The sequence below is a fragment of the Pelecanus crispus genome, chromosome 5 (genome assembly GCF_030463565.1).
Source record: "Pelecanus crispus isolate bPelCri1 chromosome 5, bPelCri1.pri, whole genome shotgun sequence".
In the NCBI taxonomy this organism is placed as follows: domain Eukaryota; kingdom Metazoa; phylum Chordata; class Aves; order Pelecaniformes; family Pelecanidae; genus Pelecanus; species Pelecanus crispus.
In genome coordinates this window covers 59,626,333-59,649,813 of record NC_134647.1, presented here as the reverse complement: position 1 = coordinate 59,649,813, position 23,481 = coordinate 59,626,333, and the positions used below count along the sequence as shown (strand labels likewise).

The following is a 23,481-nucleotide window of genomic DNA, read 5'->3' as shown; positions in this document are numbered from 1 at the left end:
CTGCATTTCAACCAGTTTACATTCTCTTCTCTACTGATTCCTTAGCAAATGAGATCAGTAAGACTGATCTGTAGCACCAACTGTCTAATACACATAACTTGACCAGATTGTAACCCTTTGGGTTGAAAAGTTTCACAAGAGCATATGCTCAGGCCTGATGTCTTGCAGGCAGGGCAGAGAGGTACAGGATGGGTGGAAAAAGATACCTGTCAAACAGATTAGCCATTTCCATAACAGAGAGTAGCGAAAAGCATTGTTTTGCAAGGCTAGACAATAAAATTTTCAGAGCTTTTTAACTTGAAAAACTCTGGTAGCCCTTAGTTTTAGTGTAGGAATTTTTAATCTGTTTCAGGCCTTCATGTCAAGCATGTGGTTTTTGCCACATTTGTGAAGATCTACCCAAATTTACAAGTCTTTAATGCAAAACAAAAACCATCAGCAGCGTTTGTTCAATGCACATTACAGCAAGGTTCTAGCTCCAAATATTTATATACACTTAATATATTGTTGATGTATCTCCCTGCTGTATTTTCCCATTACACAGCTACGAAATACAGAAGCGTGGGAGCCATCAGATTTAACGCAAGGGTGAAAACAGGTGAAAAGGAAGAAACCACCGGTGACAAGAACTGCAACAAAAAAATCAATAGAGAGGAAAACCAGGCAGAAGCAGTAGCAGCAGTTTCGGCTGCAAGAGTGTATAATAAGGATTGCAAAAAGACCAGAAGGTTTGTTGACTGTGGAGACCGAAGAGTTCAGAGGCCAAATGATCATAGTCCTAAGCTGCTGTGTCCACATGGTTCAGTGCTACTTCATACCTAGAAATATCAGTGAGCACCCAGGCCTGAGCTGACTCAAGCAGTGCACAGACTTGTGTCACCAGTCTTATGAAGCCTGAAAATGTAAACAATACAAACTTCTACTTATGCATTAAACTAGGAAACCATAATTAAACAACTTCTTAAAAGTTTGTTTAAAAAAGTCTTTCTGCAATAAAACCCAATGTCTAGCTAACAATACTTATAAAAGCAAGTGTCCTTAGTCACTTTTTTCATGTCATTAACACTGAATAATTTCAAATATCCGGTTTATTTTCTCCACTTTGTGCTATTTTCATTTAACATTTCATGCAGCTTAAATGAGAAAATATAGAATAACAAACTTATTGGTTTAATTTTTACAAACTAACAACAACAGCAAGAGCACTTGCAACTTATAAACTAACATAGCAACCCAGAAATATATTTCCATGTGACCTTTGTAAAAAAGAAATCTTTCTTACTATTTGGTCCTATAAAACCTTCTGTACTTGAGAAAATTAGCATTTTTACACTAAACTATCAGATGCTATCTCTATTTTTGAGAATGAAATTCAGTAAAAATAGCCTCTCAGGGACAGTGGGAATTTATTTAATTATTTGCTTCAGAGAAGAGTTTCAAAGGAATGCAATGTCTCTTCTGAGTTTTAAGGCAACACAAAGAAACCAGAGCTGATTTCGGAAAAAAAAGCAAACAATTATCTAATTTTGTGGGTTTGGTTTTTTTTTTTTTTCCTTTTAAACAAAGATAGGGGAAAATCTGCTTATAAATAAAGGATGCTAGTTGAGTACATAATGTTACATGGTATGGGACAGAATTCTTAAACCTATTCACAATAAAACCCACGGCTTGCCCTGGTCTTCTGGAGAAGAGGAGGCTGAGAGGAGACCTTATCGCTCTCTACAACTACTTGAAAGGAGGTCGTAGCGAGGTGGGTGTTGGTCTCTTCTCCCAAGTAGGTAACAATAGGATGAGAGGAAATGGGCTCAAGCTGCGCCAGGGAAGGTTTAGGTTGGATATTAGGAAAAATTTATTTACGGAAAGGGTAGTCAAGCATTGGAACAGGCTGCCCAGAGAGGTGGTGGAGTCACGATCCCTGGAAGAGTTCAAAAAATGGGTAGACGTGGCACTTGGGGACATGGTTTAGTAGGCATGGTGGTATTGGGTTGACAGTTGGACTTAGAGATTCTTTCCAACCTTAATGATTCCTGGTTTTACTTTCATTAAAAAATAATCCAGCCACCAAGCCAGGAAACCTGAAATTGCTACTCTGCCCTTAACTGGTTTAGTGGTGGACTTGGTAGTGTAGGTTAATGGTTGGACTGGATGATCTCAAAGGTCTTTTCCAACCTAAACGATTCTATTCTATGATTCTATGATTCTCTACCTGCTTTGGCCTCCGCCATTGCCAAACTGTTGTGGGAAACAGGATACACTGCCTGGTGGACCTTTGGTTTGATCAAGGACAGCTGTTATTTTGGTTTTTAGAATGGAGTTGGCTTCTACATTCTCTGTATGACTGAAGATGATCTTCAATATAGACTTTGCTATTATAGATATTAATAGAGCAATCTTCATAGACATGAAACATTCTGATTAGCAGAGCATGGGACATTTTTCTAATTTCCAGCCATTTGTTAGCAATAAGACCTTCCTTTGTCTACAAGAAAACCTTGCTGCGGATTAAGAATTGCATTTGGGCTCCTGAAATAAATGCATATAGTCTTCAAAAATTAGTTTAGACTTACAAATAATTTACTCAGTCAATTTCACAGAACTCTGTAGGAAAGAGACCTACATATCAACATGTATGTTACTTCTTTTCTGAAGGATTTTTGAAGAATGAGGGGTATTAAGTATCAGCTAACAAACTGCAGAGTTATAAGAGTATAGCAAATGATTTAGCTGACAGTACTTTAACAAAAGAAAGACAAATTCTGAGAAAGTAAAACCAGTGGTACGCGGTTTCTATTTTAACTGTTTCTTTGTCCAATGAAAACAGTTTCTGCTTGATTCAGGCATATATGGCTGCAAAGTCTGTAAGTCTTCTGTTGCCAATTCACCAGCTAGAGAAGGAAAATCTAAGCAGAAATATGAAGCTTTTTCTGATCCAGTAGGAAAGAGAAGACGACTGCTTTGTATTCTGTGATGGACCCACTAACTTTCCACTGCACAGCTACATAAACAGGCAAGATTGTGCACATTCAATGTTTAACTCTATTTGAGCACAGCTGGTGTATGCCTGCAGAGGATGTACTCAAAATTAAAAATTGTAACCAGACTATGTAAAACTTCCATTTAAGACTTTTGACAGCTTCACTATGTTTTTAGTCCCTCAAATGTCAAATTCCATTGTTGCATTAGTTTTGCTGCCTTAAAAACACATACCTCGAATCTTGGAGTGCAAGCAAAGGTTTGACAAAAATTCTAAACAACATGTCATCTTATTTCAGAAACAAACCACAGGCATTAGGGGTAACAACATATTTTTAAATCAACAAAAATTTACAATAGAAATGTTTAATAATAAATGAGATAACCTCAATTCTGTATCAGTAAATTTGAAAATATAGTTTTAAATATCTTTTTGACACTTTTGATTCAGATTTACTTTTCTTGAATAATTCTATGCAGATAAGCCTTTTCTCCAGCAAAGGGATACTCTTAGACTGAAAGCTGCTCATACACTTCAGTATATGGTGAATGGATCAGCCAGATGTTGCCATAGTGATTACATACAAGCTATAAATAGACTAGGAAAAACCCTGTCTCTGCTTATTCAGCACAACAGAACCGAATGAGGAAAAGTTCATAGCAAAATATTTTCCATTTGAGGAAAATGTTAAGCATAGCATTTTGGTATCACACACCGATTTCATTAGGAAGCAACATACAAAAAGAAAAAGCCAGAGGCACTTCTCGGACAAAATATGATTCTTAATACTACAATTTCTAAATATTACAATTTCTACAATTTTTCTCTTAATATTTCCCCCTCCCCTTATCTTTTACATTTTTAACTTGAATTTTTTTACTAGAAAAAATTAATTATAAATGTTCTAATCATAGCTTTGTCCCCATCTGAAATAATATTGTATTTAAATACTCCGATTTCTTATGTTTATGTTGAACTGCTGCATTTAATAGTGTCACTATTTTATGAAGAACTCAGATATTCCTTCTGAGAATATCTTCTGTGCAGTCCTGAGCTACTGCAAGACAGCTTTTTTTTCCAAAATCACCAAAACAGTATTTACTGAAGTAAAAATGAAACTGTTGGCTGCACAGTCTGCTTAGAACTGAGGCTACTTTAGATGTTTGATGGTAAGACATCATGATGGAAACTGCATTTTCTCACAAGTTATTTTTAGTTAGAAAGGGATGTTAGTAATAATGATCAAAGGGGAAGACCACTGATCAGTAACAATTTTTTGGAAAAAAACTAACTGTGGGTTTGTAGTAATCCTGCTACCCAGGGCTAGGAAGAATGTAGATATCATTTCCACAGATTTTTGCCTTGATTATGCTGACAAAAGTTCTAATAGCTCATCACATCATTATCACACACACTTATACACAAAAAATATTCAGAAGCATAACAGTATTTTAATAGTACTAAAAGATAACTAAGCTCTGAGCAGTGCAGACTGGCTCAAAACCACTCAACAGCAGATGGCAGACTTGCAGCTTCATAGATGCTTTTATTTGTTACACATTCTGATTCAATTTTTTCCATTTGATACTTGCAGACTTTCATTAGATGTATGTAGTCAGCTGTACTACTGGTTACATTTTATCTATTGCATGTTCTCGTACTGTACAATAAAAAAATCATTCTGTTTAACAGATTTTGGAAGATATTATTTTGGAAAAAAAATATTCCCATATTCCGAGTATAAAATCTAAAGTCATTACTTGCTTCTGCACTTCTCCCCTGAATCAAAGGAAGATATAAGCTAGTTTGTTTTGTAAATTTTTATACAAAAAAGATAAATTATTTTCTTTAATATCTCTATTCCCCCTCCACAATTATAAAATCACCATTAATTTTAAAATCAAATTAGCTAACAGAAATAGTATGTCCAATCTTGCTGCTTAAAATAAATTATATCCTTCTAATATTTGTAGGTTTTAGGTCTGCATATTTATAGAACAACAACTACAAGGTCACATATACAAATGATACAAATAATTTGTAATCAGGCTTGAATCCACTAAAATTGAATGCAAAAGCAGCCATAGACCCTTTCAGGAATTTTCTCAAAATGAACATAAAAATACACTGTAAAATTTATATCACGATGCACATTAAAATCTCTGTCAGTAGGCCAGGGAAATAAGTTACCTCAAATGTAAATCAATAGTTTATATGTTATAAAAGTGCCAACATAAATGCGTCAAGACTGAATTGGAGTGTTTCAAACTCTCTGGAGAAGGCCAAATTACAGTTCTGTGTATGATCCATGCACTACCAGTTTGTCATAGCTCCTGCCACAGGTTAATAACTGCCACAACAATTCAGCTTGAAAACTCCAGTATGTCGTATTTCAGACCAGAACAAAGACATGGGAAAACTCGCCGATTAACATCAGTGAAAGCAAACCACACCGCTTCCCTGTAAATAATGAGTCAGGAACATTTGGTCCCTCTCAGGAGTGAAATCTTTTCTTAAAGAACTGTTCCCTGGTTGAATCTGCCTTTTCATTCCTGATCCCGAAGCCTTTTAAACTAGCCAGATGGGAATCAAATCCCTGGACCGCCTCTCACCATACGTACCTAACTGCCTCACTGAACCCAGCCAGCTGCTCTCCCAGGTCCTTAAAGAATCCATATGCACATTCACAGGGACTCCAATTGCAAATTCAGGTTTGGGTTAGCAGCCTGATTGGCTGTGGGTTTTTTTTAATTGAGGTTGGACGGAAAGCTGTACAACACGTGTGGACATTATGTAGCCCTTAATTTCCAGGATTTATCTATGTGACATATTTGAACACTATTTTTCACATCTCGGAAGATGTGGTGCTGATTATAGCTTCTGCTTACGTTGTTTGCAAAGTCACCATCAACCTTATATGCCAAAGTGCAAGTATTCAAAAAACACTCAAGTGCAATAAATATTTTTAGTGTAAAACAATCCTTTAGATATTATATTCTCCTGTTCAATTCAGCAGTGAAAAAAAAAAAAAAAAAAAAGAAAAAAGAAAAAAGGAAGTTCTGGAACCAGCCTCTCCATCTGGCCTACTGGGCCCCTGACTGCATATGTTTGTTCTGTCTGCTCTGGTTAGTAACAAGTGCAAAAATAAGGTACCTATTCCATGTGCTTAGTTGTGAGTCTGCATGGTTTAGAGTCTGGCCCACATTTAGGCCAGAGGAATGCCCTTCACAGACAAGAGACAGCAATCATCTCTCAGATTTGCTTCATTTCACATTCAGAAAGCTTTCATTCTGAATAAATATGCCTTCTGCATGACTTTGGGTGAACAGACTCTACAGTTATCAGAAAATATCAGCCAAATAGAGGAAGCATCCGTGCTGAGGAATAGCACGTAAAAGCCTCCCAAGAACAGAGGCTGCAGAGACTTGTGGCCCTGTTGAATCCCCAAAAACCTGCACAGTCAGAACAGCAGGACTCTGCCAGATCTGTACAAGGCCATCAGCACACGCTAGTGTCAACAACAGGTTGTATCACCCTAACCGTGCCCACAAGGGCAGTAGCTGTTATATGCAGACAAAGAGTACATGGTTATATGTATATACACACTTAAAGAGACAAGTGAACCCCTTGAGACACTTTCTCGACACCTTCCCAAAAGCCACTGGTGGGCCAGTATGACCCCCTACTCCTGTGAGGCCACTGGGTTGGCCTCCAACCCAGTAAAAATGACTGAGGGTATGTGTGTGTTTGTGTGTGAACTGTGTGAGCAAATGAATGCATTGTGTGAATACTTATCTCTTATTAATGGATTAATTCCATTAATAATAGCAGTTGAATTAAAGGTGTTCTAATATTGGTTGTGATCTGTATCTCACCCTGACTCAATCCTCTATCAATGAAAAGGGAATGTACAACAGTACGTGTAGATTAAACAAGTAGCACAAGTTTAGGATCACTATTTAAAAACAAAAAAAAAGCCACACACATTTTGAAGGTTCAGATAAAGGAACACTTAGAAAAGACAATAATTAACTGTGTGTCAATTGATCCAATGCCAAGTTCCTATGTGAGCTCTAAAATCACGGCAAACATCAAATGATTCAAGCTGTCTGTCACTACCCTCTTTGACAGTTAACCTCATAAATGACTTGTTCCTAGGTCTGAGCCCTATGGTCCTACTAGAATAACCTCACAGAGGATGATCTAAAACTATCAAGAATATAACCAAGTACAACCAAAGATGTGTTTTTCGTCTTTTAGAAATACTTAGAATCATAGAATCGTTTAGGTTGGAAAAGACCTTTAAGATCATCCAGTCCAACCATTAACCTACACTACCAAGTCCACACTAAACCAATCAAGGGTAGAATAGACTAAACCATGTCCCGAAGTGCCACATCTACCCGTTTTTTGAACGCTTCCAGGGATGGTGACTCCATCACCTCTCTGGGCAGCCTGTTCCAATGCTTAACTACCCTTTCCGTAAAGAAATTTTTCCTAATTTCCAACCTAAACCTCCCCTGATGCAGCTTGAGCCCATTTCCTCTCGTCCTATTGCTAACTACTTGGGAGAAGAGACCAACACCCACCTCACTACTACCTCCTTTCAGGTAGTTGTAGAGAGCGATAAGGTCTCCCCTCAGCCTCCTCTTCTCCAGGCTAAACAATCCCAGTTCCCTCAGCTGTTCCTCATAAGGCCTGTGCTCCAGACCCTTCACCAGCTTCGCTGCCCTTCTCTGGACACGCTCCAGCACCTCAAAGTCTTTCTTGTATTGAGGGGCCCAAAACTGGACACAATATTCCAGGTGTGGCCTCACCAGCGCCGAGTACAGGGGGACAATCACCTCCCTGCTCCTGCTGGCCACACTATTCCTGATACAAGCCAGGATGCTGTTGGCCTTCTTGGCCACCTGGGCACACTGCTGGCTCATGTTCAGCCAGCTGTCGACCAACACCCCCAGGTCCTTTTTGGCCAGGCAGCTTTCCAGCCACTTTTCCCCAAGCCTGTAGCGTTGCATGGGGTTGTTGTGACCGAAGGGCAGGACCCGGCACTTGGCCTTGTTAAACCTCATACAGTTGGCCTCGGCCCATCGGTCCAGCCTGTCCAGGTCCCTCTGCAGGGCCATCCTACCCTCGAGCAGATCGACACTCCCACCCAACTTGGTGTCATCTGCAAACTTACTGAGGGTGCACTCAATCCCCTCATCCAGATCATTGATAAAGATATTAAACAAGGCTGGCCCCAAAACAGAGCCCTGGGGAACACCGCTCATCACTGGGCACCAACTGGACTTAACTCCATTTACCACTACTCTCTGGGCTCGGCCACCCAACCAGTTCTTTACCCAGCGAAGACTACGCCCATCCAAGCCATGAGCTGCCAGCTTCCCAAGGAGAATATTATGGGAGACTGTGTCAAAGGCTTTGCTAAAGTCCAGGTAAATGACATACACAGCATTTCCATCATCTACCAGGCGGGTCACCAGGTCATAAAAGGAGATCAGGTTGGTCAAGCAGGACCTGCCTTTCATGAACCCATGCTGACTGGGCCTGATCCCCTGGCTGACCTGCACTTGCCTGTTGAGTTCACTCAAGATGAACCTCTCCATAATCTTTCCCGGCACCGAGGTCAGGCCGACAGGCCTGTAGTTCCCCAGGTCCTCCTTCCGGCCCTTCTTGTAGATGGGCATCACATTGGCAAGCCTCCAGTCATCAGGGACCTCCCCTGTTAACCAGGACTGCTGATAGATGATGGAAAGTGGCTTGGTGAGCTCCTCTGCCAGCTCCCTCAGTACTCTCGGGTGGATCCCATCCGGCCCCATAGACTTGTGAGCGTCCAGGTGGCGTAGCAGGTCATTAACTGCTTCCTCCTGGACTATGAGGGCTCCATTCTGTTCCCCATCCCTATCCTCTAGCTCAGGGGCCTGAGTACCCTGGGGATGACCGGTCTGGCTGTTAAACACAGAGGCAAAGAAGGCGTTAAGTACTTCAGCCTTTTCCTTGTCCTTGGTGACAATGTTCCCCCCCGCATCCAGCAAAGGATGGAGATCCTCCTTGGCTCTCCTTTTATTGCTGATGTACTTATAAAAGCATTTTTTATTAAACTTTCAACATATATCTCACCTGACAAATGGAATATGTGAGATGCATTTTTTTCTTTCTCTTCAGGGAGCACAGATGTCCCTTACAACATCCTTTCGGGGATTACACATTCCCTAAGACCTTTATTCAAGACACAAATGCTACATACTGACTATTACATTGCAGTGCTTATCAACTGTCTTTACTGTTCTGCAGGGTGGTTCATGCTTTCAGTGATGCCACTTCATGCTTCCTGTGATGGCACTTCATGCAAATTCTTCTGCTTCTACAAACTTGTTCTCTGGATAGGCAGAACATGTGTGTGTCAAGACACAACAGAACAGTTCAACAACAAAAAAGTTCTATGTAAACTCCCAGATACAGATGAAGAACAAGATATTTAAAAAAAAAAAAAAAATCCTGACTCAGGATAAAACTGCTTACAGGAGAAGGGAAGAGGGAGGATCAGGGCAAAAAAGCAATGTGCACAACTAAAGAGAGATCCAAGATTTTCTATTCTTTCCTCTTGTTAATTATGTAGGGAGGATTCAGAAACTACTGTGATTATTTTTATGTAATCTCTCTCTACTTGTGTTGGCCTGTCTCAAAGGAAAACTACCAGGAACCAGTATGGTCCTTTGGTGGTGCCTCAAGCATCTATGGAATGTATTCAAATTTTTTTTTTTTTTTTTTAACATCAGTAGCCCTGCCTTAGTAAACATTCACAAATGTACTTTCTTCTTCTTCACAAATGTATTTTTCTTAGAGGAGGAGAAATGGGCAAGTGAGTAGCAACAAATTTTCTGCTTCATTTGATTGTGACACATTAAAGCTGTCTAGAAATCCAGACAAAGCTTATTTCTCCTCAGTGCTAAAACAGAATTAAGCCAACAGTTTCATCTGCTGCAAAAGCTGAGAGCCTGTATCAAAGACTCTGGATGCTTGTTAAGTGAAGTTTTAAATTAATCTGACTTTGTTTCTGTGCATTTTGATGGGAAAGCAAAAAGTGGGCACAATCACCTTCGTTAAGTCCTGCACTAAATTTCTGTATCATATACTTTCTGCAACCTACCCTGATTTAATGTAACAGGACAGTGCAGTGTGCCCAGTAAAGAATGTAAGGTATGTACTTCATGCCTGATTGGTTTAAAAGAAAGAGGCTCTGCTCCCTGCCTTCTCAAGGACTAGCACGAAGTCAGGACACCTAGTGCAATTTCTAGGACCACACAAGGCACAGCATCGTCATTCCAAACACTCATCTGTAAGTTTTTTCTTGAGTACCAGCAGTTTGGTTCTTTTTATTCTTTCTGTTACCACTATGAATGTAACAGACTTTTAACCAAAAGCATAGTGCCACCTACCGTGCAGTACGGTCACCCTGAAAACAAATAGGCATTTTTGCTGATTAAGAGACACCTGAAACAAAGACACATGCTTCTATAAATCCTAAAACTTGATACTATATCAATTTTGTAGACTGATATAAAGATGACTTCTACTAACCAGTTTAATTCAATGTGTAATATTTAAAATATCCATTTACAATACAAGTTTTTCCAAAGTGGCAATAAAATTCTTTGGAGAATATGTACATTTATTAAAACTTACTTTAATCAGATGCACTGGAAAACTAAGAAAGAGCTCCTTTAACTGTGAATTTATTTTGAAAGCAAATTAATTCTTAATACTGGGAAAAAAAAGTTTATAGCACTAGCTGAAGTTTCCGTGCCAAGTCTTAGAAGAAAAACTTGGCAGCCTTTCTTTGTAGCATTTACATCTAAATAAGTATCCACACCACAGCAACTTGTAAAAACATGATCACAAAAGGGCTTTCTCAGTTCTAGAAATACTCTAAATCTTTGAAAGAACTCTAAATCCCCTCTAAAAACAGTGCTCAGAAACAGCAAAATTACTGAGTCTGTAGTATTTAAAAAGTGTAAAGTCTGATGCATTGGGGTATTGACAAAATTTTCAATATAGTTACTTTATTAAAATTGAAGCTTCATAGTGCATACTGGCTTGAGAAATAACTCAAACCATTGCTATAAAAAATGGTATTATTAATTGTCACGGATGAAGCCAAAGAATAACGAATTCCATTTATTCCATATATCTGTAAGCAGAGAGAAACAATCAATATGCAGTGAAGGAGTCCTACTCAAGATCATTGAATATGGTTGTAGGACCATATGTTGGGAAACTACAGGCAAGAGACACTGCAATGCAGCAGACTTTTTACAAGTATGTAGGTAGACTACTGTATCCGAAACTTTAAGACACCAAAAGCTGATTGAAAGCAGCCACTATGCAACTTTGCATACACAAAATAAAACAGCAACAGCTAAGTAGTCTAGACTTAAGTCCTACTGCCCTTACTCACCCTGGCAGCTCATTACTTATTTGAAAAGGATTAGGTTCAACCCTACAGGAGACAACAAAGCTGCATTCAAGCTCTGGCCTCTGTGATTCAGCTTGTGAGATTGCTATAAAGATCATAAAAGCAGTGAAATGACCCAGATATTTAGAAACCAATTACATCCCATATGCAATGGATATGCTGACTCCATAAAAATAATATTTCATTCCCTAAAGGCAGGCCAACAAGAATCTTAGGCAAACAAAGAATGTTTCATATAGAAGAAAGTCTTAGAGAAACAGAAGAATTAAAAGTTACAATTAGGCAAGAAATAATTCGATGACTCCTTGTCTTTCCAGACAAGCTTAAAAAGTGATAGAATAAGCAAAACTCCCCCCCTTTCTAAAAGAGCAAAATCTTAGAATGACTGAAAACACTTAATTGCTTTTTCAAACAACTATATTGGTTGGAATTGTGTTTCTGCTTGTGTTCTGGGCATAAACCCATAGGGTTTTTTTCAATGAAATTAACTCAGAAGCTTACACTTTTACAAAAGTGAAAAAGCTTTAAGGTTAAAAACAATAAAATTACTGTGTACACAGAAAAGAGTAAGAAAGGTGAGTAATAAACTATTACCATAAACAACTCTTCAATATTTTGTCCTTTTGTTAAAACCTTAATAAATTTAAACTAATGCAGATTACGATTACATTTTAACAGAAATATCACGGATTACATGCTTTAGCAAACAATTAATAAGATGGAAGATAAAGTGTGAAATACTTTTGCACAAAATCAAAGTTTTCATAAATACTTTTTGCAAGTGCTTTTTTAAAAATATTTTGCAATTACTAGAACAACATAACCGCCAAAAGAAGGTGGTTTTACATGCTGCTGAAATTTGTGTGTTGCATGCTATACCACAAGACATGCAACATGCTTTTTCATATAGCAGCAGACCAAAAAGGACTAAATGTATCATTAGCAAAACAGTCCTGTGGATGCTGTTTGCATTTTTATTTATTTATTTTTTTTTACCTTTATTGAAGAAGCTGCATAGAGCATATCCTCAAGACTGAAATGGCAACACTGGTTAAGGTATTCCTGACAAAATTCTTGAATCAATTGTAGATTATACAGGCTGTCAGCCAAAGACATTGTCTCTTTCAAACAAATATCTAAAAAGGAAGAATAGAAGCAAAGATTAGATAGAGTCACAAATTTGCAAAAAAGTGCTTTTTGCTTTGCTGGATTCTGGAGAATTTTCTGGATAAATTCAGACTGGACTTTTTTTTTTTCCCCCAGGAGGCTTTTATTTTTCTATTTCATAAACTTAAGAAATGACGACTCTAGATTTTATCTTTGCAGCTTTATATCTTCAGACATTTTTCTAAACATGAATTTTGTTTTTTCACTGTTGACAAGTTTATTTTTTCTGCTTTGCCTTGTGAAAATGGAAGTTATGCTTTAACTCCTGCTATTTCCATATTATGAAAAAAAACATATTTAATCACTAATATACATTTTTTCAATTAGATTTTCTATACAGCAATGGCAGTAGGAAATGTATGCTTTTTCACAAAGTTCTCCATACATACTAGTTCTTTGTCTTTGCATAAGGACCCGAGAGTACATTTTAATGCTATTAACCCTGAATCTTCCCAAAAAACCAGCATCAGTTTACTCTTACGTATTGTTTTTGTGGATTTAGATATTTAATATGAGATTTTACAAGGATCTGAAGCCTCTGATAAATGAATTATCACTCTCTGTTTGAAAGTGCTATTTAAAGACAAAGAAGTGGTAGCAGTGAACAGACTACTGTAGTTACACAGTATTGTCTGAATATTATTTATGCCCAGCTAACCTCTTGTTCTCTTTTTATGACTGCTTCTTGGAAAATTAAGTAGCAATAATAACTTTCTAGAAAAAAAGACAGTCCTTGTAAAAGGAAGGACTAAATAAAAGAAAATTAAATGTACTTCCAGAGCATGCATCAGATTTTATTCCTAAAGCAACAGCGTAGGACAGAACTCCACATAAGTTTTAAATTGTTTAGGATAAAAGGTTTCTTCATACAAGGAATCTGTTTTGATGCTAGCAGGATAAGGATTCCCATCCTGAGGAAATCAGACCTATTCCATCATCCCAACCCCACAGATGATGATCAATGGAAACAAATGTTTGACTAAACTGATCAAAATGAGATTAACTTTAGTAATGCAAAATGTGAAATCATGCATTTGGATCTAATAAAATTCTAACGTGATTCACTGGTTGAAAGTGATATCGAGTACGAAGGTATTGTGTATTAGCCAGTGTAAAGATGTTTATGAGCTTTCAGCATCATGCAGCTACGAAAAAAAGCAAACATGATGCTAAAATATATCAGAAAATTTATTTCCAGCAGTGACAAAGAAGCACTGTTCAAAGCAGTAACGAGATGCCAGTCTGGATTTCTGTGTACAGTTACAACCATCTTCAAGGAAGATGAACCAAAACTGGACTAGCTGCAGAGGAAGACTATTGAGGATAATAATGAGAATGGAAATCCACTTCAGAAGGGGAGACTGAAAAGGCCTGGTTCAGTAGCCTGGGCAAAACAAGAAAAAGAAAATGTATCAAAAGGTAGACATCAGATTAGGAGAAGCTATTTGAGCCAAAGGGCACCGCTGGAAGAACAAAGGCATGTACACAGGCTACAAGCACATTCAGGTAGAAAACGACAATAAGATTTAAAACCATGTAAAAAGTGGAGCTCTGCAACAGTGGGTAAGAAGAGTTCAGATTTTAAAGAGCCAAACAGTTTTAAGATAGAGCATGATAAATTAATGAAAGGGATTATATAAATTTCACACAACAGCCAATTTCTTGACTCGCTTACATAGGGAGTCCTTTCTAGTCCTGTATTCCTTGAAGGAAACCTAGTTTTAAAAATTAAATAAAGTCTTAATGAAATGTAACACTCTAGTTCAGACTACAGAGAACTCTAGATTAATATTTTTTTCTTTTTTGTTAATGCATTTTCAAGCATTTTTGCATATGCATTTTTGTTACCAGCCTTCCTCAGTTCCAATACAGAACCAAATCTCAGTGAAATTTAACATGCATCAAAAATTGTATTATTTAAATACAGGGAAGATGGGCAAAGTCTTTTTAAAGTGCTTCTAGTCGCTTCAGAGTACCTTTGAATTTACTTTTGAGACAATGACACGCACATTTATTTATCTTTAGGGAAGATGATGTCAAGACAACTAACAAGAACATGAAAACTAAAGTTCCAGAGATGACATGTGCCTTGTCCTGTTTAAAGTCAGATGCTGGAGAAATCTGCTGGTAAGTATATACGTGGTCACATAAAGCATACAAGATCTTTCGGACTGTCTGTATTTTCAGCCATGCTAAAACAGTAAGGAGGAACTAGGTGTTACCCCCATTCAGCACTACCCAAGTTTTAACTCTTCCCTAATTGCATACAATAGTATGTATTTGGCTGCTACGTTTATGTAAATTGAAAGTTGTATTCTTCAAAATTCACAAGCTGAAGAAGAATGGTGAATGCATGCATCTTAGTGTCTCTCATCTTCAACGCCTACTGTGCTGGAAGCGTCCCATAAAGTGGTTGTGTATATGAATTCCAGATTTCAGTCCTTCACAAGCTTTATACCTTTGTTCGTATTCCTGGATTTCTCAGGATGCTTCTGTATAAGTGTTCCCATGACATCAAAGGTATCATGGACAGAACACAGGCAGAAAATGATGGGTGTTAGCTGCCAAGACATTTTACAACTACATGAGACTCTTAGTTGCCAAGGGGAAGATACGACTTTAACCAGGCCACTGAGCAAAAGAACAAGATGAAGCTGCTCATCATCACAGACAACTGCTATTACAGAACAGAATGACACCAATACGTTCTAGACCATATATTTTTGTTTACTCTATAAATGACATAAGTAACTACCAGGTGAATTAAAAGACCAGAACACAGAGCAACTATTTGCCATGCAGTGAAGCTATGCAGAGCTTGACTAACTCTAACCTCTTCCATGTTTTATATCTATAATATTTATATTTAGCTCAGATTCACAAGAAAGCACTTATGCAGCTTCAAGAGTAAGAGTTTTCCAGGTGGTTTCAAGTTTCATAGTACAAAGGCAAAGATGTTGCTACAATCAGATCTGTAATGTATCTTAGTATGTTTATATTAGCATGATAACATAAAAGTAAGCACAACATGGAAGGACACCTTGGTTCCTTTTATTTAAATGTAAAAATAAATAGGCAAAAAGTTAATATTAAACCCACCACGCTCAAATTATGCCTCTTGTATATCATATTTAAGCACCTTCCTTCACATAGTTATCAAGCACAGTCATTTAAACTTTTATGGACATATGTTTACAAGCTGAGAGACACGTTAGACATACCCTCCAGTTTAACGATATCTGGACAGTAGAAGTGGATCAGGGCTGCTAGAGCACAACCATCTGTACCATCTTTCAGCAGATTCTCCACCAATGGAATGCAGGGCAGCTGTTTAAGTAATGTTTGCTCCTTCCTGTAACGAGCCTACAATATAGAATGAAAACATTTAGGGAGACAAAGGCTCTGAAACGTATGAAGAAACAGATTCATGCTGTAGGTTTTACACTGTTAGTGAAAAAGCAGTATTCAATAAATAAGTGAATATTCTCAGTGTTAAATTTCTTAAAACTATTCATGTTATGCCCATTTTGAATGGCATAAATAATAACTAAGAGGAAAGGAACCCACAATGCTAATATTGAGCCTTTCCTTCAAAACTACCAAATCTTGATGATCTCTGTATAGCACACTGAATTAAATAATATCATATACCTTAATTAACATTCAACACTCATTGTTATACAATCAGAAATGATCTGTGTGTAAACACAATGAGACAAATCGTTAGCTGGTGTAACTTCAGTTTATTGGCAAGTCAAATGACTGTGAAGTTAACACGTCTAAGAATCTTGCCCAAAATCTCATTCATATAACTGACTTAATGACAAATTCAGAAACAAGGAAATCTGCATTTGATCAACTCCATTTTTTTACTAGCATGTGTCACTATAAGCAGTCCTAAACACAGAGAAGTATTAATGGTCAAGTGTTATGACCATTCAGTGGCTCAGTTATAAAAGGAAACATTTTGAAAAACAACTTGCTGTATAAAGAGATCTTTACTTCAGAATACCAAGATAGCATTTTATCTGCAGTGAATATATTTTTCAAGGATTTCTTTTTTTTTTTTTGGGGGGGGGGGGGCGGGGCGGGGGGAGCGCAGAGAAGAGGGCTTATTTTAAAAAACGGTATTCCTCATTCTTAGTTTATTTTCACTTCTTCCTGGGAAAACAAATGGAGGTGGAAGAAAGTGATAAAGATTTTAATTTGTTAGTATTATTTACTAAGACTTATTTTTAAAACAGTACTGAAGGATTCCTTTTCTATTCATACCACAGAACTACTTACGATGCCAAGAGTGTTTCTGAGATAATTTTATGCTATTTTCTTTTATCTATACACATAAACTGGAAGTCTCCCTGTGGGCACTCTGAAAAGTCTTCGTGGATGTTACACTTCCCGGCAAAACTGAAGCTGACAGTTCCTATCTCCCACTCTTCAACTTTTGGCTGTGCTAGAGCAATTGCTGATGGGGCTGCATGGTAAGACCATTGATCAGCTACAACAGCTCTCTCCTCCTTTGTTTTTGCAGTGAGTAAGTGGGCAGGGCTGGAGGTTTTATGGGTGGGATGAGAATTCTTTAAGCTAGCTTTGCTAGCGAAAAAGTCTGTGGAACCACAGACTAACCATGAGGGCTATACTTACTGTCACTGGATTTCTGTCAAGGATCACATGAGACTATCTTTAGTGAATGTCAGTGTCCTCGAACTGGCCCAAGAAGTACAAGTCTAACCTGGTAACAGCAGACACATCAGGTCTAGAAAAATAAAGGGCTTGTATTTGGCCTAGAGAGCTTATACTTTAACCAATATTTAAAAAAAACCCTGAGAGTTAAGTCTTTCTTTCATACTTGAAATGTACTGGTATTTGTGTGTCAAGTATGCTGTATAAAAATGAAAATGCCATTTTTGCACCCTATGGGCAATATTCACTAACACCAAACAAAATCATGTTAGTGTTTCATGCATTATTAATATTCTTTTCCCCATGTTAGCAATACTCCCTACTATTTCTAATGAAATAGGCCAATCATGCCTGCAGTGAAAGTTCGTTCTTTTTCACTCAATGGCAATCCAATGACCCTCTATGATGAAAATCCAGTAAGTTTCAAATACCATGTTAATATGTCCACATAACTCCTCCTCAAAATGACTGAAATTAAGTCTATGAAATACTACAATTTAATTATGAAATAATGATAAAAGATACAGGATACAGATGGACTCTAACATCATGGTCCAACAAGCCCTGTGTAATTTATACATTCTTTTAAATAGCTTCTTTTTAATGGAATGTTCAAAAATATTTGAAATTGATAATACAGTGGTCTTGCACAGTAAATCCTGTGAAAACATGTACTATCACTTTAATGATGCCTTCACTGGCCTTATGAACAGTGTCCGCAGATGCTGGAAACTGTGTCATATCATTAAATTGGACCTAGAAAGATGGCTTAATTCATCGTAGAGAGCGTGCCAGGCACGTTACTTTAGGAAAAATAAACTTATATAACCTGATACGCTAGGTTCATTAGGGTATAACAAGCATCGTGTTTCAATTTGGTTGAAAAGATAAAAGAAATTATACTGAAAAATAAAAGACACTGGTAATTGCACTGCATTTTTAATAAACTTCCATTTGAAGAAACTCTTCTCATTAGTTGCAATGTTTGCTACTAAATATGGATGCAATAATGCAAAAGATGAACCTCTACATTTATTATAAAGCTCTAGTGCTAATTTAAACTAAATGCTAATATAGGCATCTTGTCTCTGAGATCCTAAACCAACCCAGTTTAGCACCTTTGAGCTTATTCCACTTAAACAAGTCTAGGTATAGTCAAGACACTTGCACGTAAACAAGGTCAGCTAAAGATGAACCAACAGCACACCAGCTACTCCGTCGTAAGTGCTCATGTGTGTTCCAAGTTAATCATTAATAATGAACACTCATGCATTTAACATACAGTAGATAACATGTTATAAATTTACATCTCAGAGTAGATTTTCAGCTGCCTGTATGCTCAGGGATATCTATCTACCTCACTATGAAACACTCGCTCTATGTAAAGAGAAGAGATCAGAGCAGCATAAATACCACTAGTTCAAGTTGTTTATCGACAACTGGCAGGCGAATTGGAGTTAGCTTTTCAACAGACTGACTACTTTATATTTGAGTATCATTTTTATGCAATGGAAGAGAATAATGAGTAAACTAACACCTTAGGGAAAAATAGAACAAAAACATATTCTGAAACTGCTTTGAAGTAGCCACCTTATTTTGTGGAAATGAGACCAAAAAAAGTGCTTAAATTTCTGGTCACAGACAGTCAATTTTTTTGTGCATTATTCCCTCCATTTAATTACGCTATCTTAATTCCAAAACAAAATTAAGGAACTATACTGTGAAGAGCAGTGTATTGGTGTGTGTCACAACTCTAACAGATAGCATTATAGTGAAATTGCCCGTATAGCATAAACTGTTATAAATTTGAATACTGATTAGTCTGCTGAAGACAGTACTTTTAAACTGGTTTTCCAGACACCAAGTAACTTCTGTTGTTGCCTACATGCAACTGCCTTGTATTTTTAATTCTCTTTGCAATGTATGAACAATCTTTTAGTAGTTATGACAAATATCTGAGGGGCTGCTAGATCAGTTATTTGGTAATCTTCAGATCAAAGCTAGATCAGAATTAGTTCTTTGGAATTCAGACCAGAAGTATGCAACTCTGCATATACCTAAAACAGTTGACTATATTGTTCCCAGCCAAACCTGCTGTAGAATAAACAATCTGAATACATTTCATGGGTGAATTACTGTATGATGGAGGAAAGTAATGATAATCCCAAGGTGACACAGCACAGAGAAAACAAACTTTATTATTATTGCAGACCTGACCAGTTACTTTTTATTGCTTTTAGTGACTTTATAGTCTGACTAAAAGTAGACTGCTTTGGTTTACTTTGTGTGGGGAGAGATTAACAGCAGTCTTAAATCAGCTGAAAAATTAAGAGAATTCTAGACAAATGGTGTAGTGATTGCATATTGTTAAAATAAATCAGAAAATTTCAGATTCCATGTAGCATCAACAATCAAAAATTATTTCTACAAGTCTCTTTTTAAAAGAGAGTCAGTATCAAATAGCACATGTTTACTGAAAGCTTATGAAAAAGTAGTTTGCAAAAAACCTGATCATTTGACAATAGTTAGTAACAGGTAGCACTGCCTTATACAAACCCACAGAGAACTTGGCTGCTTGAAAAGTAATTCCTTATCCAGCATCATATCTTATATTTGTTTGTGCAGATTACCTTGCAAAATAAGCTTCTGTATTATGCACACCTTTGCAGAGCAATCTCTTATAAAATTATCTTGTAGAGATAAATGAAATGAATGATTAGACCAGCATGACATGGACAAAGCCATTCCCAAAATAAGCCATTTGATCAAAGTGAAGCAGTTGGGCAAACTTACAGGAACCAGTTTCCAAAACCATTTGGTAGGAGACTTCAGAGGAAGCAGTAGGAAAAAAGAATAAAAGCAAAAAGCAAAGAAAAAAAAGGAACAATTTATCAGATTTCATAGATTACTTTTACAAAGCAATTTTCTTTAACATTCTAAGTTTTGTATAACAGTGAATTGTAATTTAATGGTAAGTATTAGTGCACTGTAACCTCTGCATATTCAACTAATTAGCAGAAATAACACTGGAGGAATATGTCTGCAGTCTTTGTAGATCAACATTACAATTTTCCCACAAGAACAGATAAGATTGTCAGATCAATGCAGTTTTATTTAATGCTTTCGCACATCTAATTGTACCCTACATATGCAATCCGACTGAAGAATTCATTTGAGACTTGAAGTCGTGATATCACAAGTATCAAAATGAACTCCAGCAGCACATATGGGGAAGCAGTGAAAGCAATGAAAAAAAAAGGTATAAACACACTGTAATACAGTACATCCAACAGCAGTGAAGTTTGCATTAGTTACTTCAAGCCAAACAGTTATGTTTGTAACATTTAACAATATTTTTAAACAATCATATGACAGTTTTCAGAACAACAAGAGGTGCAGGCAGTTACATTTTTGCAACGACAAATCACATTAGCATCAGCTGCATGACATGCAATGACCTGAGATGTAGATGGAGTTTTGGCTACTGGCAGAGAAATGATCAGAACTGATACATACAATTCTAAACTCATACGTGATCAAAAAATACAACACCTAATTATAAAGTTTTACAAATATAAAATGTGACCTAAAAGCTTAATCCTAAGCACACTGAAGTCAGTGAATTTTTCTGTAATTCTATACACTAGTCTGGCATAATACTTCTACTATTAAGAAAAAAACATTGCGTAGCCATATTATAAATACACACAGAAAACTTCACCACTCTATTGATTTCACTGTAGAAATTAAAAAAAAATCAAACCATTTACCAAAGTGCAGGAAATTTTTTTTTTTTTATTTTAATGAAGACAAGTATTTTCTGGAAATAGTGAAAAAGTAGTTTTAAAACTACTCTGGTAAAAACTGCTATGGAAGCTTATTATTTTACATAGTTGTTAAAATACTGCCCTTCTATAAAACCCTTAAAATAACTGTAGTAATGAAACAAAACTTTTATGTAAAAAAGCTATTATACACAAAAGGGTGTACATTAGTAACATGACTATTCTCAACATTTTTCTCCATTTAACTGGACTGTTACAATGGAGAATCCCGAAGCCACTTAAAAGAAATGAACTACAAGATGCATGTTCATGTGTGGCTCTAGACATTTCAGTCACACCCAACTAAAGCACTTTCCACAGGGTTCAGTTTCTCTTCTCCTCACTGAAATGTAGTCAATGTATGGAAAAACATGTGAATTTTTAAAAAATTATCTTGAACAGCAATCAGGAATTCTAAACCCTATCATAAAGCAAGGTTTTAGGTAAATGGACTGAGATCAGACCTGGGCTGCCTATCATCCTGTTTAACACTGATAGGAACATTCTTCTTTTATCAAGGTGAAGTGTATTTCAGACTTGGACTCAAAAGGTCCATCGATTTAATGATAGGCTGAAGAACTACTCTTTGGAAAAAAGCACACATTTGCTTCAATTCCAAAGGCTAGTGCTCTGTAACAGTACAAACTGAACTCAAAACTAACAATCCAATATATATTTTTATTTGTCCACCTGGCTGGAACTATGGTTGAGATGACTATGAATATGCTTCAAGAGGCTGAAAGACTGAAGATAATCAAGTTTAAATTCAAACACACTGTAAGATTTACAAATACACCCTTTGTAAAGGCACTTAAAGAAAAGAGATAAAGAAAAGCTGAAATCTCTTGGACAGCATAATGGAAATTCAATGGCTGTTGAACTGGCACTTTATATCAAGAGGAATAAACCTTTTTCCCCCTGGCACTTATTAAAAACATCAGTCACTATAAAACAAATTGAGCAGAGAATCCTGACTGACTTCTCCCCATGTTTAAAAAAACAAAACAAAAAATCAAAACAAAAAAATTCCCACAAGACAAACAAACCCCGAAAGAACAAAACAGTCCCTCAGGTTGAGGGGTTACAGTTCTGCAAGAAGATTGTTTAATCCCCCTTAACAAAAAGTTTTAAACATGACTATGATAACTTTAATTTGGTATAAATTCATCCTATGGTGCCAAAACATGGTAGCCATGCCCTTCATTAAATACTTGCTTCCACTGTCTTCCTTGCACCATCATTTGTGTTCATGCAGCTGTGCATTAATTGCATTAATTGGATCCAGAAGCTGATCCTGCTGCAAACTTTTCTTCTTGACAGGTTAGTTTTTGCTAGCAGTGTGGATTTATGACACATTAAATTAAAAGTGGAACTATGGCGTTAGTGTTTTACCGTCACGCAAAAAGTTGCACTGTTTAAACTAATTTTAAAAAAATGCTTAAAGAATTCAGGTCTTTGGATGAATACTCTTAGATTAGTTTCTCTCATACGGTTGGCATTGATTTGGCTTAAATCTGTTAAGACTGATTCAGTCTAAATCACAAAAGCAAAGAAAAATAACAGGTTTTTGAGAAAGCTTCGACTACATTGAAAATCAGTAGTTGAACCAGTGCAACCGTACATTCACTACATATTATTCAATGGAAGCCTGAAAACCAAAGCTACTCGCTACAAAACTTGAAATCCTAGTTCTGAAAGAAGATGCAGAGACTCTACCAGAAAAAGACGAGGTTACCACAAATCACCGGCTGATCAAGATCCACAGAGGACCACCTGGAACTAAAAATCATATATACTGCTTCCTCTCTTATCTTCTACAGGAAGCTAGCAGCAGAAGAAAGTGAAGGAAAACAAAAGCAATCTCATAATCTGCTAATACTGTTTTTATCTATCCAGAAATAGAAAATAGGTATATCTTATCAGTTATATCATTTACTAATCTGTGCATATGACGCTTACAATTTTTAGAAGTGTAGATATTTATTGCAAAAAGGTTCACGGCAGATTTGTAACAAGATAGTAAGGCATTAATTTGGCAGGTTTGAGGAATATGATGAAATTATTTTTCACAACAGATAAATTCATGAATTTACCACAGTGGGAAATTATAAAATAATTTAAAAGTCTACTCATTAACTTTGTTCTACCTTTTAGGTACGTAACTTTGCTGTTTCTTGGCCAGAAATTAAAATTAAAGAAAAGCTTTCCCTAATGACTAGAATGATCTATTCTTCCTATGTTTGTTTGGCCACCTCTCTAAATTAGCAGATGAGGCATTCTTAATTTAAATTTAGTTCAGGTTCAAAACCTGATCACACATTAGAAACTCTGAAACTTAAATATCCAAAGGTGTC

The 23,481-nt window shown here is 36.7% G+C and overlaps 1 protein-coding gene across 1 annotated transcript in view; it reads right to left on the bottom strand.

Annotated features, from left to right (window-relative positions):
• Positions 1 to 23,481, bottom strand: part of CAMSAP2 (calmodulin regulated spectrin associated protein family member 2) — a 95,310-nt gene that overhangs the window by 19,851 nt on the left and 51,978 nt on the right. Inside the window, 2 exon segments of the mRNA XM_075710372.1 lie at positions 12,450 to 12,589; positions 15,842 to 15,983. Of these exon segments, the coding sequence (XP_075566487.1) occupies positions 12,450 to 12,589; positions 15,842 to 15,983 (282 nt within the window).